Below are 13,062 nucleotides of genomic sequence, written 5' to 3'. Positions count from 1 at the left end.
TTTGCTTACTTCTAGGGGTTCCAAAATTCTCCAAATGTATAATGCCTTCAAAAGTTATGAAACCCTGACTACAGAACTATGTATTCAAGAGTAGAAAATAGAAGGCCCTTAAAATTTGCAAGTAAGTTTGGGGGATTCTGAGAAATTATTAAACTGCTTGCAAATAACATCTACGTATATGAAAAGGACAAAGGAGTCTACATTATTACACCTGAAGATGAGAATAATTCTGAATAACACCTGAACTGTTATTTAGAGCAGTTCACAAAACAATTTATCGGGGTGCAGAGAGAAAACTTTGGACCATCAGTATATTTATTTTTTTCTCATTATTTTAAAGTGTGTATGTTGCAGTATTTTAATGTATATGCATTATAATGTAAAGTGTATATGCACAGTACACGTACATAATCTATAAATACATATATATTTTGGGGCGCCCATGCACAATAGTACTTTAACAGTTCAGAATGTTCAAGTAAAAAAAACTGATTTAGGAGAGAATGTTCAACTCTTCTCCAGAAAAGTATTTTAGTGTGGGGAGTGAGGCTGGTTTAAATAGTAGCACAAGGATTGCATTCGATCCATTTATTCTATTTTAAAATAACAATTATTGATGATATAGCATTCATTCATATTCAACAAATATTTTCTGGGCATATTCTATGCACCAAGAATTGCTCTAGGCTCTGGGGATATGATGGTGAACCTTTTTGTCAATATAGTTTCTTGCGGAAGACAGCTGTCAACCAATTAATCAGACACTTAAATATACCCTCATAAACAGGTGAGTGTTATGAAGGACAAATACAGCAAGCTACAGGCTGTGATAGAATAAATGGGGCACCATCTGTGTTCTGGGATATCAAGAAAGGTCATCCTAAAAAGTGATATTTAAACTGGGGCCTATAGGGATTGAGTCAGCGGTTGTGAAGAGGTAGAGCATGGCCTTGATGGATGGGGGACATGCGTGAGGATCTTGAGGGGGCACGTGGAGTGAGGGCCAGTGCCGCACCAGGTTTCAGACAAGGAGGAAGCTTTAGAGATGTACGTGCCTGACAGAGAGGTAGAGTGCAAGCTAAATTTCCTCAATATTTTTTTCTTTGATTCTAGGGGAAAAAAATCACAAACTGGTTGGAGGTACTAGAGGACCCAGGAAACAATAAGAAGGGAATAGCTGGCTAAGCTTGGTGGTTCATGCCTGTAATCCTAGCAGTCTGGGAAGCCAAGGGGGGTGAATTTCTGAGTTTAGGAGTTGGAGATCAGCCTGAACAAAGCAAGAGCACCATCACCTCCAACTAAAAATAGAAGAAAAAAAAAAAAAAACTAGCTGGGTGTTGTGTCAGGAGCCTGTAGTCCTGAGTTTGGCGTTGCTGAGAGCTCTGACTTCCCAGGGCAACAGAGTGAGACTCTGTCTCAAAAAAAAATAGCTGGGGGCTAGGCACAATTGGAACATTGAATTCTACTCTGGCAACAGTCCCGGCAAGTTCAGGTAATGGTGTCTGTGTGGCCCTCTAGAACGGTAACTGGTAAAGGTAGAAGGCAGTGTGTCCTCTGTGCCTGAGCTACAGATGTGGACCTTTCCTTTTGAATTTCCCTGAGATTTCATGAGCAGTAGCTAACTAGAGGACCTAGTGATGTGTTTTCCTGAGTTATTTGAAACGAAAGATGTCTGTGCTATCTTGGCAAAATTAAAGGATTTGGACCTAAGACAAACAAGGTAGATGCAGAGGGTAATTGCAGGATATGAGGCAGTGGCTAGCCCTGCCTGAGGGCTTAGGCCCCAGGCTACCCAGGAGCTATGTGGTGAAGCAATATTTGACTATCCATTGTCCCTGTGCTTACTAATCAGCTAAGGGAAGGGAGGGAGGGCTAGGGAGCTTAGGGTTGGACACTGAGCTTGAGAGAAGAGTGGGCGAGCCAGGGAGCGCTTTCCACAAGGGAAGGCGGGAGCCAGCTACACGGTGTCCCCAGCTCCAAGAAAGGGGCACGAGGAGGCGGCGCGGGCCCCGCCCCCTCCCCTGGCGGGCGCGGGCGCGAGACGCTGCGCGGCGGCAGCGGCAGCGGCGGGCGCGAGCGGCAGCTGTCAGGCCACCGAGGTCCAAACCGCACTTGCTGCCCCATTGAGGACAAGGCGGCAGCAGGAGCGGTGACGGTGTTGCAGAGGAGCTCGACTCCCGGCACGCAGAGCTGACCAACCCGGCGCTCGCGGGTCTCTCCCGTCTCCCCGTCGTACTGGGTGAGGTGCCTGAGCGTGGGCAGGAAGAGGGGCTGGAGGACCTGAGAGGCCAGGAGGCAGGGGGCCTGTGGGTAGGGAGAGAAGGGGGGATCTAGGTGATCCCCGGGGCTACACGTAGCTTGGGAAAGGGGCTTAAGCGATGCTGGCGTCGGAGTTGGGGGGCAGGTGACGGTAGAAGGGGGCGTTGCTGAGTAATCCCCAGTGGCTGCCAACGCGGGGCAGAGAGGCGCAGGGCTCCGTGGGGAGCGGGTGTGGTTCAGTGCGCATGCGCCAGAGCGGACTCACTCTAAGAGCTGGGGGTGAGGTGAGCGGACCTGGGTCTGAGGTAGTTGGGACTATGCGTAACATCTCACTTTCTGCGTCCCTAATGCTAACAATGCCCCTGTCATAGAGATACCAGCATCCCCAGTCTCCTAAGGAAGCTTCTTTTCCCTGTACTCAGCAGGCTTAAAGTAATCCAAACCTCACCTACCTATTTGTCTCCAAGCAATCTACTCAGGAAGAAGTGGCCTGGGGACAGTGCCAAATTGCTATCTAGTGTGCCTTTGGGCGCACAGCCCCAGAGCTATGGTTGTGACGAGTGAGAGGTTACATGTAAGATTCCACACTGGACCCTTCCAATTGCATATAGGATGTAAGTGTGGGCATGAATGTGGAAATAGGGTTTCAAGGACATGATAGCAGTGGCATTTAGAATCAGAGCATACATGTAGCTAATAACTTGTTAGCTCTGCAAATTGAATCCAGTGCCTCAGAAGGCTTCCCCGGTATGGGGCACCATCCCACCACCACCATCAAGCATCATCAGGTTGTATTGGAAACAACCTACACCATTTAAGTTAGAAGATCTCAGAGATTCAATCATTTCTTATTTGTGTTGATTTTTACATAGATTAAAAAAAGTCGCACCCAGGTCTCCAGGGCAATATTTCCAAATATTGTGCCAGGATTCAACAGTGAGTTGAGTAGCACTTACCAGTGTATGGCCAAAAGATGGGCTTTCCCCACAGCTCCAACCATAGCTCTTCCCTTGTGCAGTATTTCATCAGGGCCACTCTTATCCTCTGCCTAGCCCTCGCCTGTTGCTCTTCCCCCACCCAGCCTGCAGTACACATCCCCCTCAAGACTTGCTCCTCAGTAATCTGCACTACTGATTTTGAGCATCATTCAACTCCATGGCAACTGAACTGACGTTAACAATTTGCTTTTCTGCCTCTCTTTGCTCCATCACCATACTAAAATGTAATCTTTTTCAAAGGTTCAACCTCTTTTTTTTTCATTGTACTGCTTCCTATCCCACCTTCACCCCCATCCTCAAACATCTCCAGCTAAATACTAATAAGTATTAATATTAATAAGACTGCTGGTGCAGGCACAGCAGATTTGGAAGATCTCAAGTGTCTTAAAGAACAAAGAACTGAGGAGTATTGGTTATATGAATTTCTAATGTACCTTACTGTCCAAGGCTGAGACCCTAATTGGGAAAAAAAGTGAATAAACTATCCTTAGACAGTGCTCATTAATCTGTTTTGTGCAGCATAGGAAACAAGAATTGGACCTCTTGAATATTTGAGTCAGTTAAAGCCAGATCTTTCTCTGAATGGACCCAAAATTAGAATAAATATTTTACTACAAATCTTAGCTTAATAGGGGACCCATAAAAAGGCATAAGGTATTTGACTTTCCTAGTAAACGTATTTAGAGTTATCAAAGAATTCCTTTGTCTGCTTAATGCTACCTTCTTTTAAAGTTTGGATTGAATCTGGCATATTCAGGGGGAGAAAAATTATTTAATTTGCTTAACATGGTGCTAGTTTTTTGTTGCTATTTTAATTTAAGCATGTACTAAAGATGTCACATTCGTTTTTAAACAAATGATGAATAATAGTGGAGATGCAAGCATCTACTGACAACATCAAGTGTAAATAATTATTATGTTCTTGTTTTTGGTAGGAATGGAGAAATGTATATACTTATTTTAAAATGGGGGGGGGATGGAGGAAACTGGAGCATTTCTCCTGACTTTCAACAGATGGAATTCCTGTTAAGTCCCATCTGGAAAATGATCCAGATAAGTTTATAACTTCTGGTCATTAGTCACCTTATAAATAATAGTATTTGGACATCTTACAGAACTATGGATCTATTGTACCTTGGCATCAATTCAAGGCATTAATTCTGAGCACCTACCTAATCAGTTAATTCATAAACAAATATTTATTTGACTATCTCCATGGAGGATCCAAGTGCTGATACTGAAGGGTCTGCAAACATATACACAAACATGTACCTTACTATCTAGGCATTTAAAATTGGTTGTGTAGGAAAGACATACTTTAAAAAAGTAGTATGATGATATGATTTCAACTGTAAACCTTGAGATCTCAAGCTTATGTGTTAATTTGTAACTCCTTGAGGGAAAGACCTTACCTTAAACATTTGTGCATTTCCAACAGTATCTGAACCCAATGGGTGTTCAACAGATGAAGGTTTGCAAAGTAGATTGGGTGGGGAGAAACCAGAGACAGGGAGAGAGAACCCAGGAAACTCTCATGATAGATTATATGTGAGGAGATGCAGGCCCAAATTAAGATGGTAGCAGAGGACTCAAAGAGGATGTTTTGAGGACAAATCAGCAAGATTTAGTGACCAAAGGCAAGGAAACAAGCCTAAACTATATTCATTTCTACTTCTAGCAAACAAATAGGAGTTGGAGACAGAAGAGGAAAGTAGAGGATCATCTTAGTAAGGACACAGAACATAGTAGGCACTCAAAGATTTGGTGACAGATTGGACAAGAAGACCCTTAAAGTTTCTCCTATGCTGAGATTCTGTGCCATATGTAGATGCTCAAGACTGTTAAGGAGCAAGTCATTTTCAGATATGGAAGCAAGAGAAAAGGAAAAATTATTATTCTCCCAGGTCCTTCCTGAGAAGAGTAATACTGAGTCACAAGGCCCCTACCAGCAAATGAAAGGAGGTGAAGGAGGAAGAGGAACAAAAATCTCAGACCAGATTTTTCAAGAAAAGCTTATGGATCTTTGCAAACTTCATAAGATATTCATTTTCCCCCAAAGGCAGTGAGTTAAATACGGAAGGTATTATTGGTCTATTTTTACATAAGAAGGTACTGAAACAGAGAAAGATTAAACAACCTGCCCAAACTGATAAAATAAATGAATAATATAGCAATGATGAAGACCCTGATATCCTGATTGATACCAGTCCAGGGCTCGTGACACTAAACTGCATTGTTTTTCCTCCATTTTCCCTGGCATAAAGCCCATTACCCAGAAGTTATGTGTGCACATGACCAAATAGGGAATGCATAAGCAACTGCAGCATTATCTCAGATAGTTATTAATATATCATCATTATTCCTGGAGCTAAGCATTTGGTTTGCATATTCACTCAGTCTTTGAACTATCTATTGAGTTTATCTGCAGCCAAGAAAGTAGGGTCAGTGAATTGTTTAATGACGTGAATACCTGTTTGCAAGGAACTTAAGGAAGCTCTTTTGGCATGGACCTTTAATACCGTCATGCCCAAATTTGTACTTTTGTTACTTTTTAAAATGAGAGTGCAAGAGTTCTGCTCTGTAAAATTATTCCACAGACCAGTATAAAAAATAAAACACTGGTTTCATCTCCATTTAAAGAAATGTTTTTTACTTGAGATAGTTCCAAAGACAGCAATTTGAAAACAGGAAAAAAGAAGTCAAAAATCAAGAATTGTAGGAAGCTTGAGAATTATGTAGAGTAAATATAAACCAAGAAAGAGGATAAGGCCTATCAATTTAGGATTTATTATTTAAATTAATAATTACTGATTCAGATATCTATTAAATCCCTTACATGTTTTATCTATATTTGAAAAAACAGTGAGTCCAACTCTTGGGCTCAAGCAATTCTCTTGCTTCAGCCTCCCAAGTAGCTGGGACAACAGGTGCCCACCACAACACCTGGCTATTTTAGAGACAGGGTCTCACTCTTGCTCAGGCTGGTCTCAAACTCATGAGCTCAAGCAATCCACCCACCTCAGCCTCCCAGAGTGCTAGGATTATAGGCTTGAGCCACCACTCCTGGCCAACAGAGTTTTTTTGTTTTGTTTTGTTTTGTTTTGTTTTTGTTTTGTTTTTTTATTTTTTTATTAAATCATAGCTGTATACATTAATGTGATCATAGGGTACCATACACTAGTTTCATAGACCATTTGACACATTTTCATCACACTGGTTAACATAGCCTTCCTGGCATTTTCTTAGTTATTGTGTAAGACATTTACATTCCACATTTACTAAGTTTCACATATACTCTTGTAAGATGCACCGCAGGTGTAATCCCACCAATCCCCCTCCCTCTGCTCTCCTCCCCACTCCCTCCCCTCCCTTTCCCCCTTCTTCCTATTCTTAGGTTGTAACTGGGTTATAGCTTTCATGTGAAAGCCATAAATTAGATTCCTGGTAGGACTGAGTACATTGGATACTTTTTCTTCCATTCTTGAGATACTTTACTTAGAAGAATATGTTCCAGGTCCATCCTCGTAAACATGAAAGAGGTAAAGTCTCCATCTTTCTTTAAGGCTGCATAATATTCCATGGTGTACATATACCACAATTTATTAATCCATTCGTGGATCAATGGGCACTTGGGCTTTTTCCATGATTTAGCAATTATGAATAGGGCTGCAAGCTTCTTTATTCCTCAGTAAAAAAGAACACTCAACAAATCTAGGAACTATTTTTCTTTTTAGACCAGTGCTCTCGATGCTGCTTAAATAAGATTCTTGCCATAATTCACTATAATATTAAATGAAGGTGTGTTTTAATTTAATAAGACAAACAAAGTACTTTTAAAACTTGTGTTCAAGACAGATAACCTAAATTAATGGATAAAATAATTACCCTAGGGACTATACTGTATTGTAAACAGGAAGACCACAAACATAATTTTTTCTCTTCTCTGATCATATGGAATCAATTACAGAGATAACTTTGAGACACATATTGGTGAGTGCATTAATAACTTTCTTGAAATGAGAATGTTGATAGGTAACAGAAATAGTTTCATCTCTGATGTAGGATTTTAATGTATCTTAGATTGTCCTGGACTTTCTCTTTCCTGAATATTGTCTACTTTCTCTGATTTACTTTTACTTTGAACAAACAATTCAATGGAGAGACAATGTAAAACTTAAATATATGTGTGTGTGTGTGTGTGTGTGTGTGTGTATAGTGCACTCAAATTAGGACAAATTAAAGTTCTTGCAATAAAATTATTCTGCCTATATTAGGCATTTATAGCATTTGTAACTCTGAAGTACATTTGTGAGAAGCATCCTCTATAGCAGTGGTTCTCAACCTTCCTAATGCCACGACCCTTTAATACAGTTCCTGTGGGTCTCAACCCACAGGTTGAGAACTGCTGCTCTATAGGTTACTTGAGGTTGTTCTGGGTTATTTTTTATCCTGACTTGAATGTGATTTTATATGTAGCCTTAAAATTTTTTTTTTTTGCAGTTTTTGGCCGGGGCTGGGTTTGAACCCGCCACCTCTGGCATATGGGGCTGGTGCCCTACTCCTTTGAGCCACAGGCACCGCCCCCTTAAACTTATTTTATTATAGTTTTTTTTTTAAATAATGTTTCTCATTCTGTTTTTTAGAACTCTGAAAAGAAGGAATAAAGCAACAACAGGACAAAAGAAAAAGATTAGAATTGTGACAAAAACCCAACTGGGTAGGTATTTCATGGGGGCACACTATGATTTTTAGACATTTTTAAATTTAAACTTTAAAAACGAATATTTGTAAAAATATATAATTTTTAAACATGAATTTTAAAATAATTTTAGGGTCTACTGAGTTTTTAAAATTACAAATAAAAGGTGCATGCTTCCAGAAACTCTTACATACATCCCTTTAATTAGTGATTAGTCTTCATCCCTTTGTGTCCCTTGCATAAGTATCACCCAATTATCCTCCATATTGCTGAGTTCATATAATGGACCTAATGTGAAAGTACTTGGCAGAATGTAGCAAAAGGTAGTTGGTAAGCATTTGATCTTTTTATTTTAAGATGCGTTCTAGGTATTCCATGTATAAACATGTTGTGGAAATAACAAGAAGGTACTGTATAATTATTAGCATTTTAGATTTTATAGTATGTTTTCATATGTTGCTATTAAAGAACTAAAACCTAAATCCAAAAACTAATAAGCTATTCAAGATTTTCTCCCTTAATGATAGTTATTATATTGGTATCAGTCAACTGTCATCAACTTAAGTGCCATTGTTCCAAAGGAAAAGATTATGAAAGATCCTGTGCTTATGAGATTGTCTATATCAATGCAAGTATAAGGTAGTAAATGCCTGAAGAAACTTAACCTTTTTCTGTCTTCCAAATTCTGGGATTCAGTCCAATTCTGGCCCAGACCTCTGCAGACAGAATTAGGAACCCAGCTTAAGCAGCTTTTTCTTTTCAATAATTCTTGGTTCCACTTGGTTCAAAATCCCAAATGAGTGTTATACTATTTTTTAAAAAATTCATACTATTTGCCTCTTGTTTGCAACTGTCCAAACTGGAAGTTAAAACAGTCACACATTTGAATGGCATTCTTGTTCCAGGCTCTCTTCCTAGAATAGGGTCAGAACTGAACCAAATTATGGGACCATCTGCTAGTCCATTTACCCATGGCATTCAGCCATTTTTCTGGCACAGACAAGAGACCTCAGAAAAACAAGACTACTTTTCCCCCTTATGCAAGAAAAGTTGTATTTCTTCTGCTGTACTATACCAATTAATGGGCATGAGTCAAGTTAAATTAGAAGGCTTCATAATTCGAAGAAATTTTCTATGAAATTAATTTTAGGTTTAACTGTTTTCCCTCCTAATTTTTCTTTTATTTTCAGGTTCTCTTGATTACAAAGTCCTCTGCTCCTGGTACTGCAACAATGAGTGGGAAATCCCTGCTCTTAAAGGTCATTCTCTTAGGTGATGGTGGAGTTGGGAAAAGCTCACTTATGAACCGTTATGTAACCAATAAGTTTGACTCCCAGGCTTTTCACACCATAGGGGTAGAGTTCTTAAATCGAGATCTGGAGGTAGATGGACGCTTTGTAACTCTCCAGATCTGGGACACCGCAGGGCAGGAACGTTTCAAGAGCCTTAGGACACCCTTCTACAGAGGAGCAGACTGCTGCCTCTTGACCTTCAGCGTGGATGACCGGCAGAGCTTCGAGAACCTTGGTAATTGGCAGAAAGAATTTATCTACTATGCAGATGTGAAGGATCCTGAGCACTTTCCCTTTGTGGTTCTGGGTAACAAGATAGACAAAGAGGATAGGCAAGTGACTACTGAGGAGGCACAAACCTGGTGCATGGAAAATGGGGATTACCCTTATCTAGAAACTAGTGCCAAAGATGATACTAATGTGACAGTGGCCTTTGAAGAAGCTGTCAGGCAGGTATTAGCTGTAGAGGAGCAGCTGGAGCATTGCATGTTAGGTCACACCATTGACTTGAACAGTGGCTCCAAAGCAGGATCTTCATGCTGTTAAAAGCAAAGAGCCTTTTAAAAGTGTGCCCCAAATTGGTCAGTCAGTAGTGTATAAATAACTGTGCCCGTCTAAGAGTGCACACACATACAAGAGGGTAAGAGATAAGGTTCTGATTGTGAAACAGAGCCTTTCAAATTGAAGTTGTAGAGCATTTTTTTTTTTAAAGCTTTATCAAACCAAGTGTATTTTGTGTGATTTCTGCTGCTTCCCCTTCTTGTGTGTCTCAGGATGTATCTGGAAGTTTTACTCCTGAGAGATTTAAATATTTTTTAAATCACACATTAAACCTAGATCCCAGCCGCATGAAGGACTTAAAGAGCTATAGCTATCCCTTAAAGCATTCCATTAATCAGCTAACAAATGTCACCATCAGACTCTTGCCAAGCAGTTTCTGACATTTCTGCCAAAGGGAAAAACATAAGACTCTGAGCTGTATTACAATAAACATAATAATGCAAACTAGAATTTCTAAGCTTGAATTATAAAGAGGTTGTAATGATTGGGAGTGCAAAAATATAATGATGTACACTGACTTGTTTAAATCCTCACGTATCATTTGCTCCCATATGAACTTTCTAAAAAATACAATCTCAGTAAGAGATAATCTAATGACACTGGAAATTGATTATACTCCTTGTGTTTGAAGTCACAGGATACTAGTGAATAGATTATGCTTAAATATGCCAACCACCCTAGAAAATAAATGGTTGGTCTGCTTTTACTTCTTAAGTCTACTTTTGCTGCATAGAGATGCTGCTTCTCTGACAACCTCTTATCAGTTTAGCAATGCTGCTTAGTATATGGCTTTGGGTGCAGTGCTTTCTGCTCATAATTTAGATGTTCCTTTGGTCCACCATGCTGGGCTCACGGAGAAGGCTTCAGAAAAGATTAGGGAATAACAGGCTTTTCTCACAAGTTTCCTTAACTCAAATATTTACTGTAGAAGAAGGAACTACTGATTTCTTGTATGTTTAATTGTATGTTCAGCTGGCCAAACTAGGACATTGAAAGTAAGAGCAGATTTAACCCTGTGTTAGAATTAATTTTTTTTATAGAGTTGTCCAACAGTGGAATGGACTGCCTTAATAGTAAGCTCCCTTCCAGTGAAAATAGTCACTGGATGACCATCTGTTAAAATACCATAAAAGAAAATTCTGTACTGGCTACATGTTCAATGTAAGGTCTCTCTGGCTCTAAGTTCTATAAATCTATAAACTCTGTCAGTGCCATCCTGTGGTTAGATTTATCTGAAAATAAGAGCTAAGATTATGGAGAGGGACTTTAAAAAAATTCTCAAACCAGGGGCGGCGCCTATGGCTCAAATGAGTAGGGTGCCAGCCCCATATGCCAGAGGTGGCAGGTTCAAACCCATCCCTGGCCAAAAACTGCAAAAAAAAAAAAAAAAAAAAATCTCAAACCATTCTGTGATGGGCTTTTAACAGCAACTACGTAACTCTTCCTTTTGTTTTTGCACTGTGGCAGGAAAATTTTTTGAGCTCTGAGTAATCTTTATGTGCCCTGATATGAACAACCCAAAGATACCATATTAAAATTAAAAAAATGGTTTGACAAATTTTGATTGCCATGACTACCAGTTATATACCGTGCTATGAATATGTAGTCTAGTTCTTGTTGGTTGATCTGTTTTTCCTGCACAGTTTTTAATCTGTACTTTAAAACATCTGTAATAAGAATAAGGACCCAAGGTAGTGAGTGATAGTTAGAAATGACACAAAAAGAGACCTAAACCAGGAAGGGAGTGGGAGCTTTCACAGGAATACAGCCTAGACCTCTCCATTGTAGCCACATATAGAATCAGCCTTACATGTAGGACCTTATGTGCTTTAAGAGCTCGGGGTCTTTTGGGCCACACAGACCAGAGGAGAATAGTATTTCAACCCAAGTGTACTCAATATTTACAATTAAGATCTCGTCCTGACCCTATTGTTCAATTAACTTTGATGGCAGAAGTCAAAGCCAGAACTGGGACCCCACAGCTCTTAAGTATTGGTTCCTATCCTGCCTATGCCTATAGCCAGCACACTGGTTTTCAAGTTCTATGATCATTTTGCTATAGTCATGTTAGGGTGAAAATCTGTATGCCACAAGTGTTAAATGCTAATTATTTTTAAGTGCATGAGACCTGGGGCCTTCTCTTTCTACTTGCACTCTGCTTATAATAGTTTCTATTTGTAGATCTCAGGCCTTCACAAAGACATCCATCAACTCACAAAGTACTTGTCTGTATTAGAGTGGCATGTGGTCATTTAAGTAAAGAAATTTTGTGAGTATCCTATTCATAGGCATCCTGTCCATCCAAGACAAGTGTTAACTATATTGGCCCATCAACTGAAGCCCCTTTCCTCTTAGCCATACCAATTTTTTTCTGCCAAATTACTACATAATATCTTAGTGCAAGCACTTAACATTAAGTAACAAAAGCAGTGACATTTTGGTAATACTCAGTGGGGTGCTGACATATAGTTTGGATAAGATTAAAAAAACACCAAAGGCTGAAATCTGTGAGTACCAGGAACTGTGCATATAGGTTTAGAAACTGTGTACCCTAGAATGTGCAGTGCAATATTTTCAATAGGTGATTTTTAATGAACACTAGATTTTTGAAGTAATATATTTCTAATTAGGACTATACTGTTTTCCAATGGTCCATTACAACATCATACAGAATATTTATTTAGTTATTTATGTATTGGCTAACTTTCAGGGGGCCTCATAACTCCATATATCTTTAGTGGATTGATGAATTTCAGGTTAATTTGTGCCTGCCTCAGCCATCTCTTCTTTATCCTGAGGTATTCCACAATCCTCTTGTTGCAGGTGCTGCTAAAAAACTCAAAAGTATGTATCAGATATTTTCTTCCAAATGTAAAAAACCATATGTGTTAAAGTGAATAAAAAGTGCATTTTGAATAACCAACATACAATGTCTGTGTTTCTTCCCTTCTTTCTTTTTTTGAGCAATTTGTGGGTTGTGATTGAAAGTACTCATCAATCAGTAAAACTGCATTGGATGTGGCCTCTAGATTATTTTTCAGGTGGAACTCCAAGCAGCCACTAGTAGTGATCAGATAGATAGTGCTGTACTGATTGGGAAGCAAACTCAAAATGAGTGAGAAGGCTCCTTTTATTTTATGCCACTTTCTAATGCATGAAGAGTATTAGGACTGGAAACTGGATCTTAACTCTTCGCTATTTCTTTACCAATTTAAAACAAAAGTTAAACCATCATAAAATATTAATAGAATAT

General features: G+C 39.5%; 1 protein-coding gene across 1 annotated transcript; it reads left to right on the top strand.

The window, feature by feature from the left end:
• The first annotated feature begins 2,091 nt into the window (after positions 1 to 2,091).
• RAB9B (RAB9B, member RAS oncogene family) lies at positions 2,092 to 12,734 on the top strand. Its single transcript, XM_053581245.1, has 3 exons — positions 2,092 to 2,239; positions 7,901 to 7,974; positions 9,147 to 12,734. The coding sequence occupies exon 3, from the start codon at positions 9,189 to 9,191 to the stop codon at positions 9,792 to 9,794; it is 606 nt and encodes a 201-aa protein (XP_053437220.1). The 5' UTR covers positions 2,092 to 2,239; positions 7,901 to 7,974; positions 9,147 to 9,188; the 3' UTR covers positions 9,795 to 12,734.
• The last annotated feature ends 328 nt before the right edge of the window (positions 12,735 to 13,062 follow it).

This window comes from Nycticebus coucang, chromosome X, assembly GCF_027406575.1.
Source record: "Nycticebus coucang isolate mNycCou1 chromosome X, mNycCou1.pri, whole genome shotgun sequence".
Taxonomy (NCBI): domain Eukaryota; kingdom Metazoa; phylum Chordata; class Mammalia; order Primates; family Lorisidae; genus Nycticebus; species Nycticebus coucang.
The sequence above is the reverse complement of the archived record's forward strand: the minus strand, read 5'-3'. Positions and strand labels throughout refer to the sequence as shown.

What these genes read in the sequence shown, in the direction of transcription:
- RAB9B (XM_053581245.1), top strand. Translation starts at nt 9,189, where the DNA reads ATGAGTGGGAAATCCCTGCTCTTAAAGGTCATTCTCTTAGGTGATGGT.